Source organism: Somniosus microcephalus, unplaced genomic scaffold (genome assembly GCF_052327205.1).
Source record: "Somniosus microcephalus isolate GS21.2 unplaced genomic scaffold, FLI_Smic_1.0 scaffold1265, whole genome shotgun sequence".
Classification (NCBI taxonomy): domain Eukaryota; kingdom Metazoa; phylum Chordata; class Chondrichthyes; order Squaliformes; family Somniosidae; genus Somniosus; species Somniosus microcephalus.
The window spans coordinates 15,775-39,800 of NW_028226452.1; the positions used below are offsets into that span (position 1 = coordinate 15,775).

A 24,026-nucleotide genomic window follows, 5' to 3' on the forward strand; every position below is an offset into this window, starting at 1 on the left:
TTGTGATCAAGGCAGCCCTCGGGGAATCAACAATCAAGACATGGCATTTGGCAGTCGGTAGTTGGAATTCGTGGCAGTGGGGGAAGGGACAGGGACAAAAATCTAGAATGGGAGGGAGGTGATGGTCGCAGTTTGAATAAAAATGGAGTCAAGTTGGCTGGAAATAAACGGCTATGGGGGATAAACTAAAGTTCTGCTGGGGTTTGATGTTTAAATAGCTGGAGGTGAGCGATTTTTAAAGTAAAGATCAGCCTGAGCCATTGGGAAGGGGAATGGAATTGGTGATGAAGGCATGGAGTGTGTGACTTCAGTCTTCTCCAGGCTTAACTGAAGGAAATTGTAGTGAGGAGGGATACTGCACCATGGTCACAATCATAGAAGATGTCACTTGTGACTTTGGTTATGGCCATTTCGGTGCCATGGCAGGGATGGAAACCTGATTAGAGAGCTTCAAAGAGGGAGTTGCGTGAAAGATATGCATGGATTTGGAAGGCAACAACATATTCAAGGACTTTGGAGAGGAAAGGAAAGTTGGTGATTGTGGTAGTTTGCAAGGACAGGGGTCGAGGGTGGGTTTTCTGAGCAGAAGTGTGATGAGGGCAGTTTGAAAGGGAGTGAGGATGAAGGTACCCAAGGAGAGGCAACCATTTACAATGTCAGCTCTACTGGGGGCTATAAAGGGAAGTCGGGTGGTCAGTGGTTTATTGGGAATGGGCTCCAAGGAGCAAGAGGTGGTTCTCCAGGACAAGATGAGCTTTGAGCGGGCATGATGGGAGATGGAGAGGAAGTAGAGAAAGAGCTGGGTTCAGGGCTAGGGCAGGTGGGAGCATGTGGGTTAGTGGGCAAGGGGACCCAGCAGAGGCATTATTGATCCCACAATTTCTGAATACAGTGAAGCCCAGTGTTCAGAAGAGGTATTCAACCATGGGGATGGTGAGCCATACATCTTTGCATAATGCAATTGTGTGCTGGGTAACCTCACATTTGCCACTCAACCTTAGGAATGCAGGAACTATCTGGTGCTATTGTTCATGTGCAGAACGGCACACATTCGCTTGTTTATGAGATAACCGTGGCAGTACAGGAAGTTGGATCCCGTGCTGATTTTGCCAGAAAATGCTTTGTGTGCATACTAGTTGAAAAATGCTGGCTGCTTACAAAAAAAATGTAGATGCTGTGTGCAAAGCTCAGGTCCTTCACCAATACCACCAGAGTCAAGGTGTGTCATGGCATTTGTAAACTGAGCTTTACTGATTATGGTCTTCAGTGGCCTAAAGAAATGCAAACTCTTGTACATTTCAATCTCGCAGGCACAAATCTTGTATTTTTAGTACTGCTCCCTACAGCATTCTGGGGTGACTTGGGGCCATGCAGAGCTATAAATCTAGTGCTGTTCTTTGTCACTGACGCTGACAAGTGGTCACTGTGCGAAATGCTGATGGTTGGCATCTATGTACAAATGGCCCCTCTTGCTGGGCACCAGATAGAATATGGGAATGGTTTCAGTAAAGCCTGTTTGAATCCCCATGCCTCCCTGATGGCCTAGCTGAGTTTGGGATCTCGGGATATTGATAGTGGTGTAAATTGCATGATTCCATTTTACATCAGTCAGTTGGCTGGCCAGGCATGTTTCGGCTTTGTGTATACATTAATTGTTTTTTTTTTTCAGGTAGCTATTTCTGCTATGATAACCCGGCTGCTTTGCAGACCCAAGTTATGAGCGTAAGTGTTGAACAGTTGAAAATCGTAAACATTATAGCACTTACTAACTTTAGAGAAACTTATTGTAGTGCACGTAGTACTATGAATATTTATTGTATGATTCCTATGTTATCTGTACCTTGAATTCTGTGACACTCATGCACATTAAATATTTCAGATATTTTGCCACCGTTTAATAGTTATGTGTTAACTTCAATTACACTTTTGTATAAATCAGTAAATCTGTTACATGAATGCAGCAGTGGTTGCTGAGTCTGTATAAACCACCTCTCTTAAAAGAAAATGTTAAAATGAAGAGTGCATTCTGTAATAAATGAAATGCATAGGCGTCTGAACAGCGTCTGCCTGAAACAGTTTAAATTTTTATTTTTGGGGCAATTTTACGACTTTGCTAGCAGTTTGAAGATTTTTTTGTGTTTAAACATTCTAAGCACAACCATAAGAACACAGTAAATGCTGGAAAAACTCAGCAGGCCAGGCGCTGGAAATCCGAAATAACAACAGAAAATGCTGGGGAAATCCAAAATGCTGAGTTTTTCCAGCATTTTCTGTTGTTATTTCAGATTTCCAGCATCTGCAGTATTTTGCTATCATAAGAACACAGTTGTGGCTCTGCCCACAAAACTGCCAACACCCCCAGATCGATTGAATCACCATTGTGAGCTTCCGCTAATTGTGCTCGTTTGCGGGCCTTCGAGGAGGCTCTTAAAATTAAGCCTTTTTTTAGGCGCAAGGACACTAAATGGCACGTCTTAAAAGCTTTTAATATTTTTTCAATTTACTAAGCAATTGATTACTGTACACCAATGTAACTCGTAAATGATTCTGTAGTTTTTTTAAAGTCATTTTCAGTTATTTAAAATCAGGTTACTCACAGGTGGTGGACTGAACACTAATTAAAAATGCTTATTTTTTTGTGATAAACCCATTTTCAGCTGTATTAATAAAGCTGCACCAGGTTACCACTCTTAAATATAGCAAAGAATTTTTAAAAATATACTTTTTAAATATTACATTCTAAAATGCTGCCCGATTGTGCTGGTTCATGAGAGTTTGCGTTTGGTGATATGCAAATGAGTTTGAGCAGAAACTCTTGGCCTACATGTTTCTGTGGTTTGCTTTTTTACTGAGTTGTATATCAGAACCATGATGCCATTAAATGCTCTGAAACCAATTCAGTTGTGATGTGGCTGTGGCGTGGTGGTGGGAGTGGTTGATGAGGCTTGAGCTATGACATTTAAAAACCTACCCAGGTTTTGCTTTGTATAGCGGTTAATTTTTGTGTTCGGTGTCAGACAGAAGATAATTGTATGTTGATTTGTCTCCCATTTGCAAATCAGATATAAGCTACAATAAAATGTCATGATTTCATCAGTTATTTATTTCTACCAAGCAGTTAATGGAAAACATAGGAGGAAAACTTATATATTCTACAAAAAAAGTGAAATCACGAAACTAATTTGGAAGTAGATGTGGTATAAGTCAAGGCACAGGGTATAGCTTTTTTTGTAGCAGTATAACAGTGGTACATTAGTGTTGTGGTTATGGTATTGGATTAGCAACCCAGAGGCTGAGAGTTTAAATCCCGCCATAGCAAAAGTTCTTAAATTAAATCTGGTAACTTGTGGACTGGCACCAGGGGATAAAGCACCCTGAAAGCTTCTGCACTGCCATTAAAAACCTAACTGGTTTGGGGAAGGGAGCTTGCCACCACTTCCCATTCTGGCCTACATGCGACTCCAGTCCCACCCTGCATGGCTGACTATTAATGCTCTCTGAGATGCCTAGCAAGCTTGTTAATGTATATTGTTCACAGAAGTAAGTATAATATAAAAAGTGGCATCTTTCATGCATCATGTGAATAAAACAATCATAGCAATGATCATGCCAAGTTAACACTTCCATTGTGCTTTTCCCCAGTGAGTGAGTTTGACCTTTTGGCTCCAGTCCCTTTGAAAGATAGGGCAGCTCATATCTGCTGTTTTTCAATGTTTAACATTGGTTAATGAATGCTTGTGTTCCTGGTGTAACCTACCCATAAAATATGTAACCAAATTGTAGTATGTAAATGCCAGTGCTTTTGACTGGTTTGTGCCTTTTTTATTTATGTAACTCTCCAGTTGAAGCAATTGCCGTTATATTCAGGAATGCATGATTTGGAAATGATGACTTTGTGAAAAAAATAGCCCAATAAACACATGCTTATTCCTGTTTTTTATGAATACTTTTGATGTGAGGGTGAGGGCTCTCATGCAATATTTGGTATTCAACACCCAAACATTCATGTTCTTTTGTGAGGCAGAGGTGTACATGGTTTGAGCTTAGCACAGATGCAAGTAACATTGCTACAAAAACACAAACCAGGAAACTGCTTCCACATTGCAAAGTGAGAAACTGATTTCATGAAGCACATTGGAGGGCTGATATCGCAGTTGCAGTATGTGATGTCAGAGGTGTAAAATTAGAGGAGAATATGCACTTTCTAGTGCATGCTTATGTTAGGAATTGTGGGTTCATATAAGAAACTTGCGCCGAGATAATAGAAATGGTCCATTGTGGTGCACTGGTTGGTTTCCAAATGTTGCTTTTTTTTAATAATGTGTTTGTCAATGAAATTGTTATTTCTTTAGTTATAATTTGATTTCTTTGTAAAATTTGTTGAATTTCTTGTACTCTAAATATTAATGGAAATTTTCCAAACTATAAATTGGTTGAAATTAATTATTTTGCTGTTGACTACTGAATTTGGCAGGAATTGTACAACAGGCTGTGGATTAATATGTAACATGGGCTGCAAACATTGTAAAACGCTCAATTTGGAATCTAAAACTGAGTTTAGCAATCATTTAAACCAAAATTGAACTACAGATGAATACAGTGGATTTAAATTGATTTTCTATTCCTTTTCTCAATCTGTGAACTTTACTTTGAATACCTGATATTTCTGTTGAGCAGTCATTGTAAAGTTCCCTCCTGATGTTCCAAAGTAGTTTTTGTGTTAAAATTGAATTATCCAATAATTTATATAGCAACTTAAACAACCCAGAAAAGTCAGAAAATGGTGCTAGAAAATTTGGACTTATCAGATAATTTGAATTAAACAGCTTTGAATTAAGAGGAGTACTCGAAAATACACTCAATTCTTGAATTTTCTCCCAGTAATATAATCCTTATCTAAATAAATTCTTCAGATGGTCCCTTGATGTGGCATATGATTTCATTATGTCTTGCCGATGTAAAACCAGGTGATCATTGTAAGTATTGATTATGCATCGTAGCGCATTATTGCTTTGTGACTCCATTGCACTTGGCTCTGTTGTTCTGTAAGATTTCAGAATTCTTGACAACAGTATTTGAAAATCCAACATGGTATGAAATTGTTCTTTTTTTGTTGTTGACAGGATATGAAGGTTAATACTGTTACATTCATGCAACTGTATGCATGGTACTCCTGGCCCAATGTTTTCCTTTGCTTTTTTGGAGGATTTTTACTGGACAGAGTATTCGGAATGCGGTAAGAGCATCAACAAGAACAGAGATTGCACCTGCTTACTATTTAAAAAAAAATTGTTACATTTAATTTTTGTAATGTTTAAAAACAAGTGAAATTGTGTGATTTGAAAGCTACAAATGTGACATGTTTAAAACTTTTCTTACAGTTTGGGGACAATAATCTTCAGCTCGTTCGTCTGTGTTGGACAAGTGAGTAGAAATTCAGATTTGCTGTGCACCTATGTTCATTTATAAAGCACTTGGTGGAACTGGGAAGACTGCATTCTTGAGGAAGCGCTCTGGTGTCAGATAACCAGATAATTTCAAGACGTGATTCTATTTGAGTGCCTGTAGACTTCAGCCAGCCAGTACCCTGTTTACATTTCCCAGATGATCCTTCAATTCTGCTGCCCAGAAAAGAGCTTTGAGCTTGTGTGTGTATGTAGACATTTTCTCCCAGCAGTTAAATTTTAAATGTTTCAACAGTGTGGACAGCGGTGTCTAAACATTTTAATTGCAGCTCTACTCTATTCAGTTTCAAACCAAAGTGGCATAAAACCATCCCTCCAGAGAGCCTCCATTCTCTTTGCTCTGATGTCCAGTAGGGTCCCCATTCTGGATTTATACTGTAACTTTAGCATTTGTATGACCTCCTTATGTGATTTATAAAATAGTGGACATAAATTCCAGGCATTAACTTTTTATTGGTATAATGGGTTAACAACTTCACTGTTTATTTGATAGGGTTGTTAATGTGGTTCTCTATTGTGACCTTTAGCCATTGTGACAAACTACAGTTACCAAATAGCTTTAATTGATCATCTAACATTGGTATACGTAATTGGTGGGAAGGGGAGAGAGGAACGTGGAGAAATGTAATGCACTCCCTTTCTTCTCCTCCTCCACACCTTTCATTGTAATTTCCTTTAAGTGCAGAACTTATGTTGGAGTCTAAATATTTAATTTTTAAAGCCCACAGGAGATGTAGGCTGGAATTTTGCCGGTCCTCAGAGTGCGGGATTGGAGGTGGGAGCGCTGTCAAAATCGCAAAGATTTTCAGCGGGTAGGAAACCAGCTGTCAACCTGCCTCCAATCAATCTTCCCAAGTGTCGGGTCCCCAATTTGCGCATAGACCCAACACCTAGCGGCGGGAAGAGGATTATAGCCACTTGGCTGTTAACAGGTACTTGATACTTGTTAACAGGTTCTTTTTCATATTTGCTGCTTCTGCCTCGGGTTCCTCGACGTCCAGACACCACGCCAGATAAGTGTGGCGTGTTGTGAGTCTGTGTAGTGTATGTACTTTGCAGAAGGAACTATATTCTGCAGCCCCTGTATACTGCAGTACCAGTAGTGACCACCCCTGTATATAAGCCTGTGTAGTAACTTTTGCATAGTAGTTCCAGTTTGTCTCCACTCAATAAAGACCTGTTATAACCAACTCCTGCAGTCCGTGTCTCAATTACACACGGACATAATAGTCTGCTGTAATGTTTCTACATTGATGACAGCTGCAGAAGTGGTGTGAAGGATCCAATGGTGCACTGGTGAGTTTCAGAGGTAAGAGAATGTTGGGAAAATCATTTTTAATGTATTTACACTTTTCTGTAGGTAACAAGGTTTGAATTGACTGTCCAGTGTCACCTCATTGGGAGAACCTCTCTCACAAGTGACCGATCGCTTCTGTAATCTCACCTGCAGCTGCCATCTGTTCTAGCCTAAGGAGGGAGTCACTGGAGAGCCTGGGTGCAAGAGGTCACCTTTGTACAATGTTTGCAGCACCTCATTGCTGTCAAACACTGAGAAATGAGCTGTCAAAGAAAAATTGTGTGTAGTCCCTTTAAGAAAACCGGCAGATGACGCGTTATCAAATGACGCCATCTGACCGGCTTCCTCTTAATTGGCCGGCAAGTCTGCAGGGTGGGCTTAACCAGGCCAATCGACGTAAAATCACATCCGTGGGCCAGATGCAGTTGGGGGCGGGACTGGAAACCGGAAACCAGCTGACCCGCTCCCAAGCGCATCCATTTGCAAAATCGCGGCCGTAGAGTTTGCCAAAATGGCAAATAGACTTGTCAATGTGCACAAGGAAAATTACAGCCTTCTCTCAAATTGTCAGTAATGCTTCATTTGAAAAGGGCTGCTGTCCACATTTAACGTGATACTGGCCTTTTGGTTTTATATAAAGCACAGCTCCTATGGAAGCTTATGTTGTCTCTGACTCAATACAATGTGTAATTTATTAGACATGATCTGACTATGTTTTCTGGGTGCCAGAAATCAGATTATCACAAAATGGCAAATGAGTAACTGCAGAGTCCTCCTTTTAGCTTGGTTACAAGATCACTAGTTTGGTAAAGAGACGATTGAGGGTATTGTCATTGTGCTATAGCTTTTTTTTTTGAGTGTTACATTTACAAGGCATGGAAGGCCTAATGAAGGAGAAGAAATTCAGATGGATGGAAAGTAATATAAATTAGTGCATTTCTTATTTTTAAGGTTATTGTTGCTACTGGAGCATTGTTGAATGCATTTTGGCTAATGGAACTGGGAAGATTTGTGTTTGGGTGAGTTGATGTTTATTTTATATTGGTATAAATGCTAGACAACCAACTAAGTATGCTCTAGATTACTTGTTGGTCAATGCCATAAATTTTCCAATCTGCATTATTTTAATGTTGGCATCAACCCATTTATTCAAAACTGGTTAATGCTATCGTTAAGATAGCACCGATCAGGACATCTAGGCTTGTGAGTTAAACACAATTAAGAAATCTTAAAGTAATGAGGTGACATTGTTGATCTTTTGCTCCTTACTTTCAGCATGTAGAAGATCATAGGCCTACAGTGGAGATACTATTTCTGACTTGCATCTACAATACAATTGCTTAGAGCTGTGGACAAAGAGGTTACAAGTTCTATTAACATAAGGAATAGGAGCAAGAATAGGCCATACGACCACTCGAGCCTGCTCCGCCATTCAATAAGATCATGGCTGATCTTGTACATCAACTCCACTTTCCCGTCCTATCCCCATATCCCTTGATTCCCTTACGGCCCAAAAATCCATCTGTCTCAGTCTTGAATATACTCAGCGTCTGAGCATCCACAGCCCTCGGGGGTAGAGAATTCCAGAGATTCACAACCCTCTGTGAAGAAATTTCTCCTCCTCTCAATCCTAAATGGCTGACCCTTTATCTTGAGACTATGACCCTAGTTCTAGACTCTCCAGCCAGGGTAACCAGACTCCCAGACTCTCAGCACCTACCCTGTCAAGCCCCTTAAGAATTATATGCATTTTAATGTTATATATATTATCACCACCTCCTCTGGCTCAGTTATATACTGCCTTTACTAACATGCCATCAGCAAGGCCCTCTTTGCCTAATTTGATGCTGGAGGTAATTGTGAGTAAAATAGAGCTTTAAAGTAATTGCAACTTAATCACATGTTTCTTTTTTACTTTTACAGGATTGGTGGGGAGTCACTTGCTGTCGCACAAAACACATATGCTGTCAGCTGGTTCAAAGGCAAAGAGCTAAACCTGGTGTTTGGGTTACAACTGAGCATGGCGAGACTGGTACGAGTAGCACATTTTAGGTCCTGAGATGCAACCAAAAAATCCTAAAAGTTTGTCATTGAATTCACCTCATTAAAATATCTGGAAATAAGCAGCATTTTTATACGTCATCCTCTGCAATATAGGAAAGCATTAGAGCTAATCTTGATGATATGTCATCTCTAGAGCTGGACTGCAGCAAAATATTACGCTCTGCTAGTTTGCCTGTATATGAAGTACAAAGCAATCTAATGTGTACGTTTATGAAAAATTCTACCGTTATTAAGGCAGATTTAATGGAGGGAGGACTAGATGAGGACTGAGAGGGGGAAAGGAGAAAATGGCACAATAGTATCCATTTAACTTTAAAAAAAGCCTAATTGTATCCTACATTGTTTTACAAAAACAGCTTTTTCTTATACTGTGCATTAAGAACATAACATAAGAAATAGGAGCAGGAGTAGGCCAATCGGCCCCTCGAGCCTGCTCCACCATTCAATAAGATCATGGCTGATCTGATCCTAACCTCAAATCTACTATCACTCTACATCCCTCCTGAACCCATGTGATCTCCTGGGAGAGGTAAAAAACCCAATGGCCAATTTGGGAGAAAAAAATCTGGGAAATTCCTCTCCGACCCATCTAGGCGATCGAAACTCGTCCAGGAGATCACTGTCCCTATATTTTCTACAGTACTTACCTTCTGTAAAAGGTGATCTCCACCCCAGCCAGGAACAGGAATAGAACCATCTCCTGAAATCTAACACATAATTAGAGCATAATTAGATTATGCCCCCTAGTTCTAGTTTCACCCATCATCGGGAACATCCTCACCACATCCACCCGATCAAGCCCCTTCACAATCTTATATGTTTCAATAAGATCGCCTCTCATTCTTCTGAAATCCAATGAGTAGAGTCCCAATCTACTCAACCTCTCCTCATATGTCCACCCCCTCATCCCCGGGATTAACCGAGTGAGCCTTCTTTGTACTGACTCGAGAGCAAGTATGTCTTTTCTTAAGTATGGACACCAAAACTGTGCACCTGTTGTAGTTTAGTTTTATTGTTAGTTGCAATTCTGTTGCCAACATTCTCAATTCTATAAAATGACTTTGGGAGGTACAGTAATGGAACACAGTGTTCCACTATTCTCAAGAAGTAGGGCATCTGTTCACACCTGTGAGCCCTCACATGACACATTCTAGATGACACAAGATATTTACGGGTGAAGAACACCATTTGGTCTATCTTGGTTTATCCATCCAGAATGATCCTCAAGTCCCCCCACAACCCCATATAATCAGTTCTTAAAAGATTCCAAGGTTTTTGCCTCCTATTCTGTTTGGTAGTCCATTCCATTATTGTTCACTCTTTGTGTGAAGAGCAACTTCTTGATATCAGTCCTAAATTTGCCTTTTACTAGCATGAACCTGTGGCACCTTGTCCTACTCTGACAATTTAAAGTAACTTTTCATACTGTTTACGATCTTATGTACCTCAATAAGATCACATCTTGGATGACTCCTTTGAAGGCTGAAAAGCCCAGTTTCTCTAATCTTTCTTAACAACTTGCACACTTTTTTGACAGTAGGTTAACCCTTGCTCTTTGCACTGCTTCCAGGGCTTGAATGTCTTCATATGACTGTGACCAGAAATGGACACATTGCTCAGGATGTGGTCTGGCCATTATACAGTTTGATCATGACTTCTTCTGACTTCGGTTATACTCTTTTGGCTGTGTGGTCATCATTCTATTTATTTTGTTTATTGCATTGGTTGAACATGTCGAGCATCAACTCTACTAAGACGCCTAGGTCTTTTCAACGTCATTCTTTGTTATTTGAGCACCATTCATGGAGTAGCTGTGCGTCCTATTTTTCTTTTGTGTCCAGTACTTTTTATTTGATAGTCTGCATTAAATATCATCTGCTATTGTTTTCCCATATAAATATTTTCTGTAATTTCTGAACTGCCTCCTCTGATTCTACTGCTCTTAATTTGGGTTCATTTGCAAATTTGATCAATACCAACTGTCGGAAGTATGTATTTTCCAATTTCCTTCCTCACGGGGAGGAAAATACAGTGAGCCCGTTTGTTTCTATTCATGTGTCTCTAAACAGCAGGTTCGAACAGCATTTGTAGAGCCCATGGAAAATATCTGCTGTCGGGAGACTCACTAAAGGAATAAGGGGTGAACTGCACCCCCAACTCAACCCACCTCTTCCCAGGAAATGCATAGGAATACTTACTACAAGGAGACTCCTTATTCTATTTCGTGTAGTTGGATGGAGAGGTGGCCAGGTGTGTTCTAGGTCAACCTTTGGTTTGAGTTCCTAATTTTCCCTGTCACTGAGTTGGTGCTTTTACACTGCAGTGGAAGGAGGGAAAATTTTCCCCAGGCTGCACTTGCATTCTACCTCCTGATGGCTGGTCACGTTGATGGAGGTCTATTGCTGCATGGCCCAAGGAAGAGAGACAAAATAGGGCAGCTCTTAAACGCTTTCCCCCCTTCCCAAAAAAAGAATATAAATACGTTTGTTCAACTTTTTTTTTAATGCTATAGCGTACACAAAAAAATTACAAATTTGACACTAATTCTAATCAAGCAGAGTTCCTTTAAGTGCAACACTTTGTAGCACCTAAAGTTTAATAAAATTAATTAATTCATAGAAGTGCAGTTTTTAAGAGTACCATTGACTGGACATTGTTTAGAAGTGTCCAACCTCCCTTCACACTGAAGGAGAAAATGTAGAAAATTGAAGCAGTGGAATCTATCTTTGGGGTGACAAATGAAGTTAATGTGGATATTGGGACTTTTGAATATGTAAGTTTTAGAATAGTTTTTTTTTTAACTTACAAATTTGAAAAATATGAAGGTACATGGTAACCTGTATGCATACATCAGTCTTACATTGGAGTAAGTCTGTAAAGTTTACACATTACTTGTTTTTTTACAGGGTAGTACTGTGAACATGAACATTATGGGGTGGATCTATGCCAGAGCAGCAGAGATGGTGGGGTCTATGGGTTACAGCACGCTGGGCATAAGTCTCATGATAGGTTTGTATCTTTGTTTTCATTTAGTGCTGCCAACATGCTTGACTGGAATTCCTGTTGGCCACAGTCTTTGATGCTAATGTCAGATTTCATGTATTTTTATTCTCTTGCAATCCCAGTTCTGGAAGTTCAGCTTCCTCCAGTGGTATTCTTCCAATATTGATTAACAGGTACAGAAGTCCAAACATATTTCCTACTGGATATGGGAGGGTCAACCAAAGATCACTTAGGAAGTTTGGTCACTGTGAGGAAGTTTGGTCACTGAGGAAGCATAGTGATTTAGAGGTGGAACACTCTTTAGGAGTTGGTTTACAGTTTCACCCTAACCTTCCATCAGAAAGGTGACTTTCCTTTCTAATAATATAGTCTTCATTTGGTTGTTCAGGTATTGTCGACCCAGTTTAGCTAATACAATCCTCTTCAGAATATAGTAAAGAGTCAAGAATGAGAGAAAACCATGTGGCCCATTGAAACTCATCCTTTTAGTGCACTAGCTTGCCCATCATGACCTATTATAAGAAAAGTCAAGGATGACTTTTCTGTACCACAGAGAGAAAAGTGAATTGTACTAATAAGCACATGTCCTAACAGCAAATAGATGATTACATTGGCTTACAAGATCTTCATTTGGTTTTGTGCTGGTACACTTAACCTTTTTAAGACTAGGAAGAGACAAGAAAGATTTTTTTCATCCTGTCTCCTTCATTTGCATATTTAATTTAATACTCTTGGAAATTCTAATGTTGCATGGTATTTGGATATTGGAATACAGCAGTGATGACTTATTTTGAGCCAACTTTAACAAAAGGGAATCAATTTCCAAATTATAGCGGCAATTTACATTTAATCCTGTGCTCACTGGACCATAAATAGAAACCTATTTGATAAATTGTATCCTTTGTTTTGCTCTTGTGGGACTTGATCCTATTCTTTTCAACATCCTTCACAAACCAGTAAAATAGAGAAAGGCTTGGATTTATTTAGTTCATTAGCACCTCTACATTTTAAAATGTTTCACGTACAATTAATTAATTTGAAATGCAGTGTTATCATATTGCATACCACCATCTACTTCAGTCACTTGGCTCTGTTGGTAGCACTCTCAGCTCACAGTCAAAAGGTTGTGAGTTCAAGCTCCATTCAGAATTTTAGTGAACCGTCTAGGTGGGCACCCGAGTGGTGTATCTTCTCTTAGGCAGTCCCTCGGAACCGAGGATGACTTGCTTCCACATTAAAAATGTGTCCAATGCGGGACCTACAGTCTCTGTCACAAGTGGGGCAGACGGTGGTTGAAGGGGCGGGTGGGTGGGGTGCTTGGGTTGACGTGCACTCCTTGAGCTGCCTGCGCAAGGTGTATCACTGCATCATTAGAGGTACTGACCTTCAAATGAGGCGTTAAACAGAGTCTCTATCTGCCTGTTGTGGCAGTTCAAGTGAACGTTCAAGATCCCGTGGCATTATTTGAAGAGCAGTACTTTCTCCCAGGGAACTGGCCTGTATTTTCCACTCAACAACCAAATGTCATGTAGGGAAATGTACCAGCTATTTTGTGCACAGTAAAGTTCCACAAACAACAGTGAGAGAAATGACCAATTCATCTGTATTTGGTGGTTGAAGAATGAATCATAATACTGTATTCTGGTTTCTTGGACTCTTCAGTCTGTTTATGTTCCTGTTGAATATTGAAGTGTATGGTTTCATTTTCTTAATCAATGTTTAACCTTTTCTCCTTACAGCTACCTCAACATGTGTGTTCTCCTTGTTGTGTGCATTAGCCATTGGTTACTTAGACAAAAGAGCTAAGAGGATTTTAAAAAAAGATCAAGGAAAGACAGGTTCGTTCAAAATTGTTATTCCCCCCGCCAGTAATTTTGAGATATGTAACTGAAATTAAAGTTGGAGCACTTTTTAAATTCAGCTAAAAGCTATGATGGAGTGAAATACAATTTCATTTGAGTACAGGGTACTTTGCAACTATTAATTGTAGTCCGATTTTCTTATTTTATCCATTCAAGTAATGCTTTTTCTTTCAAAGTGTTGACTCTGTTTAAAAATAGCAGTTCTTCATTTAATTAAAATTTTGAAAGTCAACAAGGTTTGCAGGTAGCACTGAATTTGATAGTGTCACCTGTATTGTTGACCAGAACTGAGAGATCTCTGAGCACTTGCAATTGCAGAGAACTTGGCTAAGATATTTAAATATTGTACAGTGAGTTCTTTGCAACTTAATATTCCAAATGTACTGGGTAATCTCTTTTATAAATTGTAGTAAAGTCAATGTTTTGTGCTTTCACACAATACATAGTGCTGTGTGAATAAAATGTCATTGTGCTGCAGAATGCTGCTGCAGTCTTTTATTCTATGCTTGGGGATTCATATTATGTAGTGTCATATCAAAGAAAATTTGATCTGACCCACAAATCTACGTATCCTGTGTGGTCTGCAGGAGCTACTTACCAGGTTTTCTTTTTTTTTTGAAGTTTTTGCAGAGAGGAAAAATTACCATTACAGGAAACTTTGAGTTATCCGGAGGCGAACCGTCCGGCAAGTTCGAGCCACTGGCAAAAATCAGGAGCCGTTTTTGTTTCTTTTCTTTGCTTTTTTTGAACAGTCAAGCTCTGCAAGGTCTGTAGCTAAGCAACAGCTTCAGCTAGAGACGCTACAGAGACGCTTGCCGACTGTTTAGAGGCTGTTGCTAAGCAACAGGGTTTGTTGATTCATACGGAGATGAAAATCTCCGTATGTTTCAACATTAGCTCTGGAGTGTCCGGCAGTTGAGGGAACGGCAGCAGCTTGGTCCCGTCGGTGCCGGATAGCACACAGTTTCCTGTACTAGGTTTGAACTTTTAAATTTTAACTATTTATCTTGGTGTAAATTGAAACTTGACATAGTTGAGGTTGCATTTGATATTGCTCATGATATCTAGCCCTATCTTTCAGTTCCCAGGATAGTCAATAGTGCTGTGCAGTAAAATTTGCAATATCCAAACTGATTGTTTGCCGTAGCTTTTAAGACGTTTTTCTATGAGACATTGCTTTATTACAAACCTCTTTTGTTTGTATTTCATTTTTTTAGTGAATAAAACTGCTCGATATTTTTTATTGTACTTTGTCTTTGTTTCCTGCTGTACCCTTTCTGTTAAATCAAAATATGGGAACTTCTGATTATGTGCCATTTTCCATCATTGACGTTGCCTCCTTCAATCTGACATAATAGTGATGTAACTGTAATTTGACAGCTTGTAACTTTCTGTGAAAGAAAAGGAATATTTTATTTCTCATGCTAGAGTCCTTTATGAACAAAAGTTGTATGTTTGGGGTAAACATTAATGACTATATCGAACTGACAGAATTGTGTCAAAATGGAGAAGCTGCTCAACATAAACATACCTGTCTATGGATAGCATTGGTAAAATAAGGGCAGACTGTAACTTGGTGGTTTTCACTTGTAACCAGTACTTTTCCTTTCTTAAAATCTTTATTCCTTAATAATCTAAATCCCTTTCTGTTCCATTATCTTTTCTTGCTTGCCTAAGAGTCATGAAATTCGACCATACATCTGGTCATTTGTATGTGTTATGTTTGCACTTTTAAGTGATGTACAAATATGGTTGCCTTTTTTTAGGTTTTTCATGACTATCGGGGAAACTTTCTCCAATATTGTCAGCATTTCTTTCAAAAAAAATTCCAGAAATCATATATTCCAGAACTTGGATCATGTCTCTCTAAACATGAGGAATATATGTTTTCATATTGTTGTTAAGAAAACACTTGTTTTCATTAGTTTTTATCATCTTTATTCCTGGGATTTCATTACTTTTGTAAAATGCTGGAAAATGCACTGACATTTTTGCACTCAAATTCTGACTTGTTGCCTCAGTACTAAAGATCATTGGGCTTTTTAAAAGTTACTGTATGAAACTGCTGTGATCACAAGGCAGGTTCAACCTTGGTGTGCCTTGTATTTTTGTAACTGCTGGCCCAAATACATACTTAAGTGGAAACAATGCCACTGGCAGGCACTTTCTCTCACTTAATTCCCACAGGAGATTTGAAGCTCCTTTCGTCTTTGGGCTGCTATCCACAGGCTGCCAGCTCTGAAGAAGCAGCCTAATCAATAGGATTGTAGTGCAGGAATGCAAACTGAAACCATAACACGTCACGCAGGGATATCTGGTAGTTGTATTGCCTTGTTTTATTGTGTTACAGTATTATCTGAATAAGAAAATGGCCAAATGTCTTGTATTGTATCAGGGGCTTTCTGTTTTAATGAATGATCCCAGTTTTATGCAGTATGGAAGCTATATTAATTGCAATTTTTGGTGCTGTTTGGTTAACTAAAATTTAAAATAGAGTACCGGGACTTTTCAAATGCCAGCTCATACCATGTCCTCTCAGAATCTTGAAATTGCTTCCCTGACCTGATCAAAATAAAACTGTCTTAATGGTGCTTCAATATTATCCTCAGCTGACAATGAAACAGCTACCTACAATCTTGCTATAGATTAGAAATATGTGGGGAAAGCTGGTACTTGGTTAAGAGGCAGCAGCACCAATCCTGCAGCAAACTGTAGTTAGTCTTGAAAAATTGGCCTTTCAACAACTTTGACATTTTGTTCAGTATGCAGTCCACAATTCTACCAGCTTTCAACCGATGGATTGGAAGTTATCTGCATTTTTAAAAAATTGACGCAGTGCAATACTTTCTAATATTGGTGTTTTTTAAAAATCTTTCTAGGTGACGTTGTTAAACTGACAGATGTCAAAGATTTTCCATTATCCCTCTGGCTGATATTCCTTATCTGTGTTTGTTATTATGTGGCTATTTTCCCATTTATTGGACTTGGAAAGTGAGTGCACTTATTTTGTTCAACCTTAAGTGTAATCTAAGCTAGTTTGTTTAAATTTAGGGGCCTTGCAGCACTTTTATTAATTGCATGGTGTTAATGTGGCATTGGGCAGACTAAGTACAAGTAGCTCAGTACCTGCTGTTGTACATAAAATTGATGTTTGTGAGGTAGAGCTATATCAAATCTTAAGCTAAATCTGAGAGCATAAACATGAAGGATCGTGATGTCTTGACATAAATTGCAGTATCTTGCATGCAGACTTATTTAAAATAATACAGGAGGGATAGAAATCATGATGTTGATTTGCAGTTATTGGAATGGAGCTGGAAGATCTCTTGACAATAATATAAATTCCATGATAAAAAAAAGGAGCAATAACTTGGGGTGGACACCTGGCAGTTGTAAATGCATTACGAAGTTATCCAGCCTTGGGCTCTGAAAGAATAAATACCCAACACAATAAAGAAACAAGTAGAACTGACTGATACATAAAAGAATGCTGACCTTAGAGAGACCCAATGATCAATGCCTGATTTTCAAAGAAACAGTCACAACACTGGTTTCTTGTTGTATGGGATTTAAAATAAACCTTCTGTTAAGTTAGACAGGAGAAGGAAAGATGCCCGCAAATCATTATCACTGTAATGGCCAGAAAAAAAGAGTTAAAAATTTCATTCCTAAAAGTGAAACCATGAGACAAGATGATAGTACTCAACAGAAAGAAAAAATATTTCATATAGGGCTGTATCTTGCTGGAACAGGGCATCTCACGGCATGCATGCATTAGTTAAACTTTTTCTGCACCTTTCAGATTTTTGTGCCATAACTTGCTGGAAGTGTGAGCTGATAACGGTGTGGCGAGGGCAACAGGGCATCTGGGACTTCAGTGAATGGTGGGACCAACAGTGTATCTCCTTAACCAATGATACTTAAAGATTGAGAAAGAAACAGAGGAATGACTTGGAAGGAGGGTGAATTAGTGTCAATTCAGGCACAGAAAGAGAAATAGAGAGGGAAAGAAAGATTGGATTAAGAGAGAGAGAAAAAAGGAAAAGTAGAAAAAAATTAAAACTTGTCTTTTTTAAATCGCCAAGAATAATTTACCACCTGAAGGAATGAGACTCCATAGTTTAAATTGTTCAATTTCTGTGCAAGTGAGGTTGATTGGCTCGGCATTAATATAATCACGTCATTAAAAAGGTATGTGTAATGTTAATTATCAGATTTAATGGAAAATTAATGAGCAAATCCAGCAAGTTTAAAAAAATAACAGGGCGGTTAAGGGCGAGATGCCATTTGTGCAAAGCAAATGGTAGAGTGCCATAAATCGACCAGCAAGTTCTGGAGATTTGCAACTCACAGCATATCTCAGGATCCCCTGAACTTGCTGGCTGATTTGCACATTACGCCTTTTTTTTAAGCAAGATCCGGCCCCCAATGTTTTGGCATTTCTCTCAAAACTATCTCAAAGTGCTTTACACGCAATAAATTACTTTCAAGTGCAGTTACTGTTATATAATCAGAAGTGGCAACCACTTTACACATGGCATGTTTCGACAAACAGTAATCAGATGAATGACCAGTTAATTTGGTGGTAGATAAAAGGGGAAAGTTGGTCAGAACATGAGGGGAACTCCTCTTTGTCAAACAAAATCACCAGAGAGTCAGACTGGGCTTATTTTTAACATCTCATCTGAAGATGTTACTCATAACGTTGCAGCACTCCCTTACCACAGCATTGGAGTGTCAGCTTAGACTAAAAGATGAAATCTAGGAGTTGAGCTTGGAGGTGGGAGTATTATTAACTGAGCTCACAGAACTGTGGTCACCCACAGGGCTGAAGATTTTTTGATAAGTTGGAATTAAATCAGATATTCTTGTGCCACATTCCTTTTGGAGTATAAAGAGTCAGCTTTACCCCAGTTTTGTAGTACAAAAGATAGAGGAGAAGTTGGATTGTTTGAAAAGCCAGGCCAAAAGAAAGGAACTGCTGCACTACAGAAATCTGATTGTTAGAGAGATCAAAACATTTTTAATTGAAGGGTAATCTGAAAAGCAAGAGCCTTCAGCACTTTGTATTTATAATGGTTCATGGCAAAGACTTGGGCACATTACCTCAAGATGCCGATTGTGCGAGATCAGTTCTGAATACATATCAATTCTGATAGAAGCAAGAAAACCTAGCATAGCAGTGTAAGGGCATTAAGGATTAACCAGTGAAGGGAAAGATGGCGACTCCTGATGAACCAGAACGTAAAACATTCTGCATGACTTGCTGAAGGCATTATCTATGTGTCAGAATCCATTCAGTGACAACCAGATCACTGCAGGGGAAGCCGAGATTAGTTAACCTAATTGATACCTGTCAAAAGGTGATGTTTTAATCCTTTAGAACATAAGAAATAGGAGCAGGAGTTGGCCATTCGGCCCCTCGAGCCTGCCCCGCCATTCAATAAGATCATGGCTGAACTGAACTTGGCCTCGACGCCACTTTCCCGCCCGCTCCCCATAACCCTTGACTCCCCTGTAGCTCAAATATCTGTCAATCTCCGCCTTGAATATATTCAATGACTCCACCTCCACAGCTCTCTGGGGTAGAGAATTCCAAAGATTCATGACCCTCCTCATCTCCGTTTTAAATGGGCGACCCCTTATCCTGAAACTGTGCCCCATAGTTCTAGATTTCCCTATGAGGGGAAACATCCTCCCTGCATCTACCCTGTCAAGCCCCCTCAGAATCTTATATGTTTCAATAAGATCACCTCTCATTCTTCTAAACTCCAATGAGCATAGGCCCAACGTGCTCAACCTTTCTTCATAAGACAACCCCTTCATCTCAGGAATTAACCGAGTGAACCTTCTCTGAACTGCCTCCAATACAAGTATATCCCTCTTTAAATAAGGAGACCAAAACTGCACGCAGTACTCCAGGTGTGGTCTCACCAGCGCCCTGTACAGTTGTAGCAAGACTTCCCTACTTTTAGACTCCATCCTTTAACAGTAGCATAACACTGCTGACTGTTTAGGAAAATTGTCCAAATTCCAATCTTGAAGCTGTACCAAGTGGTGGTATGTTACCAAAGACTGTTGAGGGTTTCCATCTGAAGGAGAGACAACTGGCCAGTTTAGCATAGCTAACCAATACTGTGCCGTTGTGACTTTCATAACCAGTGCTTGTTTGTGCTGATTATCTTTATAACCATATTTCCTTACATGTGTAGAAATAGCAAAACGAAGTAATAATTTTTCTTCTCGATCCTTAACAGAGCAGGAGTTAAATGATTTTCATCCATTACTCTGGTGATTATTGGTTTAATGTTAATTGGTTTATTTAGGACAATTTGAAGTGAGTCAAATACAGTACAGATATTTATCCCTTATCCGCACTTCCAAAAACCTTAAGTTTTTTCGTGGAGCGTCTCTCAGTATTTCCAGTGTAAAAGCTTAAGGTAAAAGGAGATGCGGAGGGCTGGAACCGTGAGGTAAGTGCCTTTATTGCACTGCTTGTGGGCAAGGAGGAGCAGAAGTGTTTCCCTCAGGCTCAACAAGCTTCCCTACCCTCCCCACCCCCGAGAAGTCCGATTCGCCCCACCCTCGCGATGTCCGACTTTCCCCCCCGCGATGTCTGACTCCTCCCCCCCATGTCCAACTTTCCCCCCCCATGTCCGACTTTCCCCCCCCCCATGTCCGACTTTCCCCCCCCCCGATGTCAGACTTCACCCCCCCCCGATGTCAGACTTCCCCCCCCCCCGATGTCAGACTTCCCCCCCCCCGATGTCAGACTTCCCCCCCCCCCCGATGTCAGACTTCCCCCCCCCCGATGTCAGACTTCCCCCCCCCCGATGTCAGACTTCACCCCCCCCCCGATGTCCGACTTTCCCCCCCCCCGATGTCCGACTTTCCCCCCCCCCGATGTCCGACTTTCCCCCCCCCCCGATGTCCGACTTTCCCCCCCCCCGATGTCCGACTTTCCCCCCCCCCGATGTCCGACTTTCCCCCCCCCCGATGTCCGACTTTCCCCCCCCCCGATATCCGACTTCCCCCCCCCCCCGATGTCCGACTTTCCCCCCCCCCCCGATGTCCGACTTTCCCCCCCGATGTCCGACTTTCCCCCCCGATGTCCGACTTTCCCCCCCGATGTCCGACTTCCCCCCCGATGTCCGACTTTCCCCCCCCCCCGATGTCCGACTTTCCCCCCCGATGTCCGACTTTCCCCCCCGATGTCCGACTTTCCCCCCCGATGTCCGACTTTCCCCCCCGATGTCCGACTTTCCCCCCCGATGTCCGACTTTCCCCCCCCGATGTCCGACTTCCCCCCCGATGTCCGACTTCCCCCCCGATGTCCGACTTCCCCCCCGATGTCCGACTTCCCCCCCGATGTCCGACTTTCCCCCCCGATGTCCGACTTTCCCCCCCCGATGTCCGACTTTCCCCCCCCCCCCCGATGTCCGACTTTCCCCCCCGATGTCCGACTTTCCCCCCCCCCGATGTCCGACTTCCCCCCCGATGTCCGACTTTCCCCCCCGATGTCCGACTTTCCCCCCCCGATGTCCGACTTTCCCCCCCCCCCCGATGTCCGACTTTCCCCCCCGATGTCCGACTTTCCCCCCCCGATGTCCGACTTTCCCCCCCCGATGTCCGACTTTCCCCCCCCGATGTCCGACTTTCCCCCCCCCCGATGTCCGACTTTCCCCCCCGATGTCCGACTTTCCCCCCCGATGTCCGACTTTCCCCCCCGATGTCCGACTTTCCCCCCCGATGTCCGACTTTCCCCCCCGATGTCCGACTTCCCCCCCGATGTCCGACTTTCCCCCCCGATGTCCGACTTTCCCCCCCCGATGTCCGACTTTCCCCCCCCCCCGATGTCCGACTTTCCCCCCCGATGTCCGACTTTCCCCCCCGATGTCCGACTTTCCCCCCCCCCCGATGTCCGACTTTCCCCCCCGATGTCCGACTTTCCCCCCCGATGTCCGACTTTCCCCCCCGATGTCCGACTTTCCCCCCCGATGTCCGACTTTCCCCCCCGATGTCCGACTTTCCCCCCCCCCCGATGTCCGACTTTCCCCCCCCCCGATGTCCGACTTCCCCCCCCCCGATGTCCGACTTTCCCCCCCCCCCCGATGTCCGACTTTCCCCCCCCGATGTCCGACTTTCCCCCCCGCGATGTTCGACTTTCCCCCCCCCCCGATGTCCGACTTCCCCCCCCCCGATGTCCGACTTTCCCCCCCCCCCCCCCCGATGTCCGACTTTCCCCCCCCGATGTCCGACTTTCCCCCCCCCGATGTCCGACTTTCCCCCCCCCCGATGTCCGACTTTCCCCCCCCCCCGATGTCCGACTTTCCCCCCCCGATGTCCGACTTTCCCCCCCGCGATGTTCGACTCCGCCTGCCTCTTGTCCATTTCATCCGTTCTGAAATCCGAAAAATTCCGAATTCCGAAACATAGCTGGTCCCAAGGTTTTCGGATAAGGGATAGTCTACCTGTATTGTGTACTAATCCCAGAGAGACAGAAAAAATCCCAAACTATATTGTGCACACAATTGAGGAAGGTATCTAGGATTTGCCTGGTTAGCAATCCCTACAATGACATGGAGCAGGAACGAATGAGCGTACACACTGAGGCCATGTGCTGTACTTTTGAGGTGTAAAATGGTACGATTAAAAGCCAGTTCATATTGTTGTTATAATTTGGCCTGACAGTGGTTCAGTTCCAAGCTATAGATAACACCCATTCGAATGTCATGTAACATTCTCGTTACTGTGTATTCTGACTTCATTTGAATATGGTTTGACCAGTGCATTATGCTACAGTTGAATGATAGCAAAATACTGCAGATGCTGAAAATCCGAAATAACAACAGAAAATGCTGGAAAAACTCAGCAGGCCAGGCAACATCCGTGGAGAGAAAATAGAGTCAACGTTTCGGGTCGAACCCTTTGTCATGCTCCATTTGAAGACTGTTTGATCCATGCAGTAATGTCTGTAGAGAATTGTATTGATACTATCTAAATTCCTGTTACTTCACTCTTTAAGTTCTGATAGAAAACGTTTGCCTCTGGACAAAATTTGAACACTAGGTCCATGAATCCAGAACAATTTTACTCTTGTCAACCAGATTTATAGAATTTGTATAACTTCTTCCCTCTCTTCCCCCTTAGCCCCCCTCCCCACCCCAAGATAGACTAGAACCTTGCCATGTGGACCATTAGAATTCAATTTCCATGCATCCACAATGTGCCTATATTTCTTGAAATATGTGTATGACCAAGTGTTTTTTTTTATTCATACAGAGTATTCTTCATTGAAAAATTCAACTTTTCTCTGAAAGAAGCCAGTTTAATCAACAGGTAATTAATTTATGGCCAGCAGCTGGACCTGATGAATCTTGATTTACTGGTCAATAAAATAAGCTATTCTAGAGCTGTTGAGAGTTAATAATGGATAAAGTACTTCAGCAAAAGTTTACAGTGTCTGTTTAAAGAAATGCAATTCAATAATTGCATGCTTGCACTTGAATTACTAAATCCTAATTTTATATTGTATTCTATTTATTTGGAATGGATTTTTACAGCAATTTTTTTGGTTCAGCAATTGATGCCTGTATTCCTACTGTAAGATTAATGCATGTTAATCAAAATCCTCCTTAAACGTGAGCTCAGCCCTATTCTAAAAATGGTTACTTTCCTCACTGGAACAATCCTCTGCTGAATATTTTGAGCCAATTGCTACTGCATTCTGGTCAATTTGGTAACCCCCCGCATTCAGGTAACTCCTTCCTTCATTTATTCAGCCACCACAGGTAATAGGGGTACAAAAGTGGAGGAAGAATCCTTGGAGGCATGATGCCCTTAAGAAACCTTTGCTCTTGTGCATCTATTTTAGTTTCTCGCTTTTCCTACATCCCGCCCAAAACAACTGTGATCTGGCTTTCAACTTCACTATGTTCGAGGCTTTCCATGGTTAAGTGGGCAACCTGCTTCTAGGCCATTGTCAATGTTACTCTGAAACATCCTTGAAGTACATGACTACTGATGAGACCTCCTTTGGTTTATTCTGTCTCTCTGGGAAAATGTTTTGGCCTCTATTCCGTGTTCTACCACTGATGTTTGGAAACAGTGCAGGTGATTGTGGTGGGAGCATGTGTCCAGTTACTCTGCAGGTGACAGGTTGGTTTCGCTCACTGCCACCAAGCTCCATTCTAAATTGTTACCTTTTTTAAACCATTTGTTTAAAAAGTTGCTCTGTAATCATATAGGTGGATTCTTGATATATGTTAGTGTTGCTGTGTGCTGCACAGCTGAGCTGCTTTAAAGACTGACGGGTTTAGTAGGACTATGTTAAAG

The 24,026-nt window shown here is 41.5% G+C and overlaps 1 protein-coding gene across 2 annotated transcripts in view; it reads left to right on the forward strand.

The window, feature by feature from the left end:
- LOC147080679 (lysosomal dipeptide transporter MFSD1-like) overlaps positions 1 to 23,040 on the forward strand; it is a 29,173-nt gene extending 6,133 nt beyond the window's left edge. For both annotated transcript variants that reach the window (XM_085981123.1, XM_085981124.1), the window contains exons 2-10: positions 1,670 to 1,722; positions 5,124 to 5,236; positions 5,382 to 5,424; positions 7,714 to 7,781; positions 8,686 to 8,794; positions 11,733 to 11,835; positions 13,569 to 13,667; positions 16,571 to 16,682; positions 22,974 to 23,040. In XM_085981123.1, coding sequence (XP_085837249.1) covers positions 1,670 to 1,722; positions 5,124 to 5,236; positions 5,382 to 5,424; positions 7,714 to 7,781; positions 8,686 to 8,794; positions 11,733 to 11,835; positions 13,569 to 13,667; positions 16,571 to 16,682; positions 22,974 to 23,034 — 761 coding nt within the window. In that variant the 3' untranslated portion in view covers positions 23,035 to 23,040. The remainder of the gene's footprint in view (positions 1 to 1,669; positions 1,723 to 5,123; positions 5,237 to 5,381; positions 5,425 to 7,713; positions 7,782 to 8,685; positions 8,795 to 11,732; positions 11,836 to 13,568; positions 13,668 to 16,570; positions 16,683 to 22,973) is intronic.
- The last annotated feature ends 986 nt before the right edge of the window (positions 23,041 to 24,026 follow it).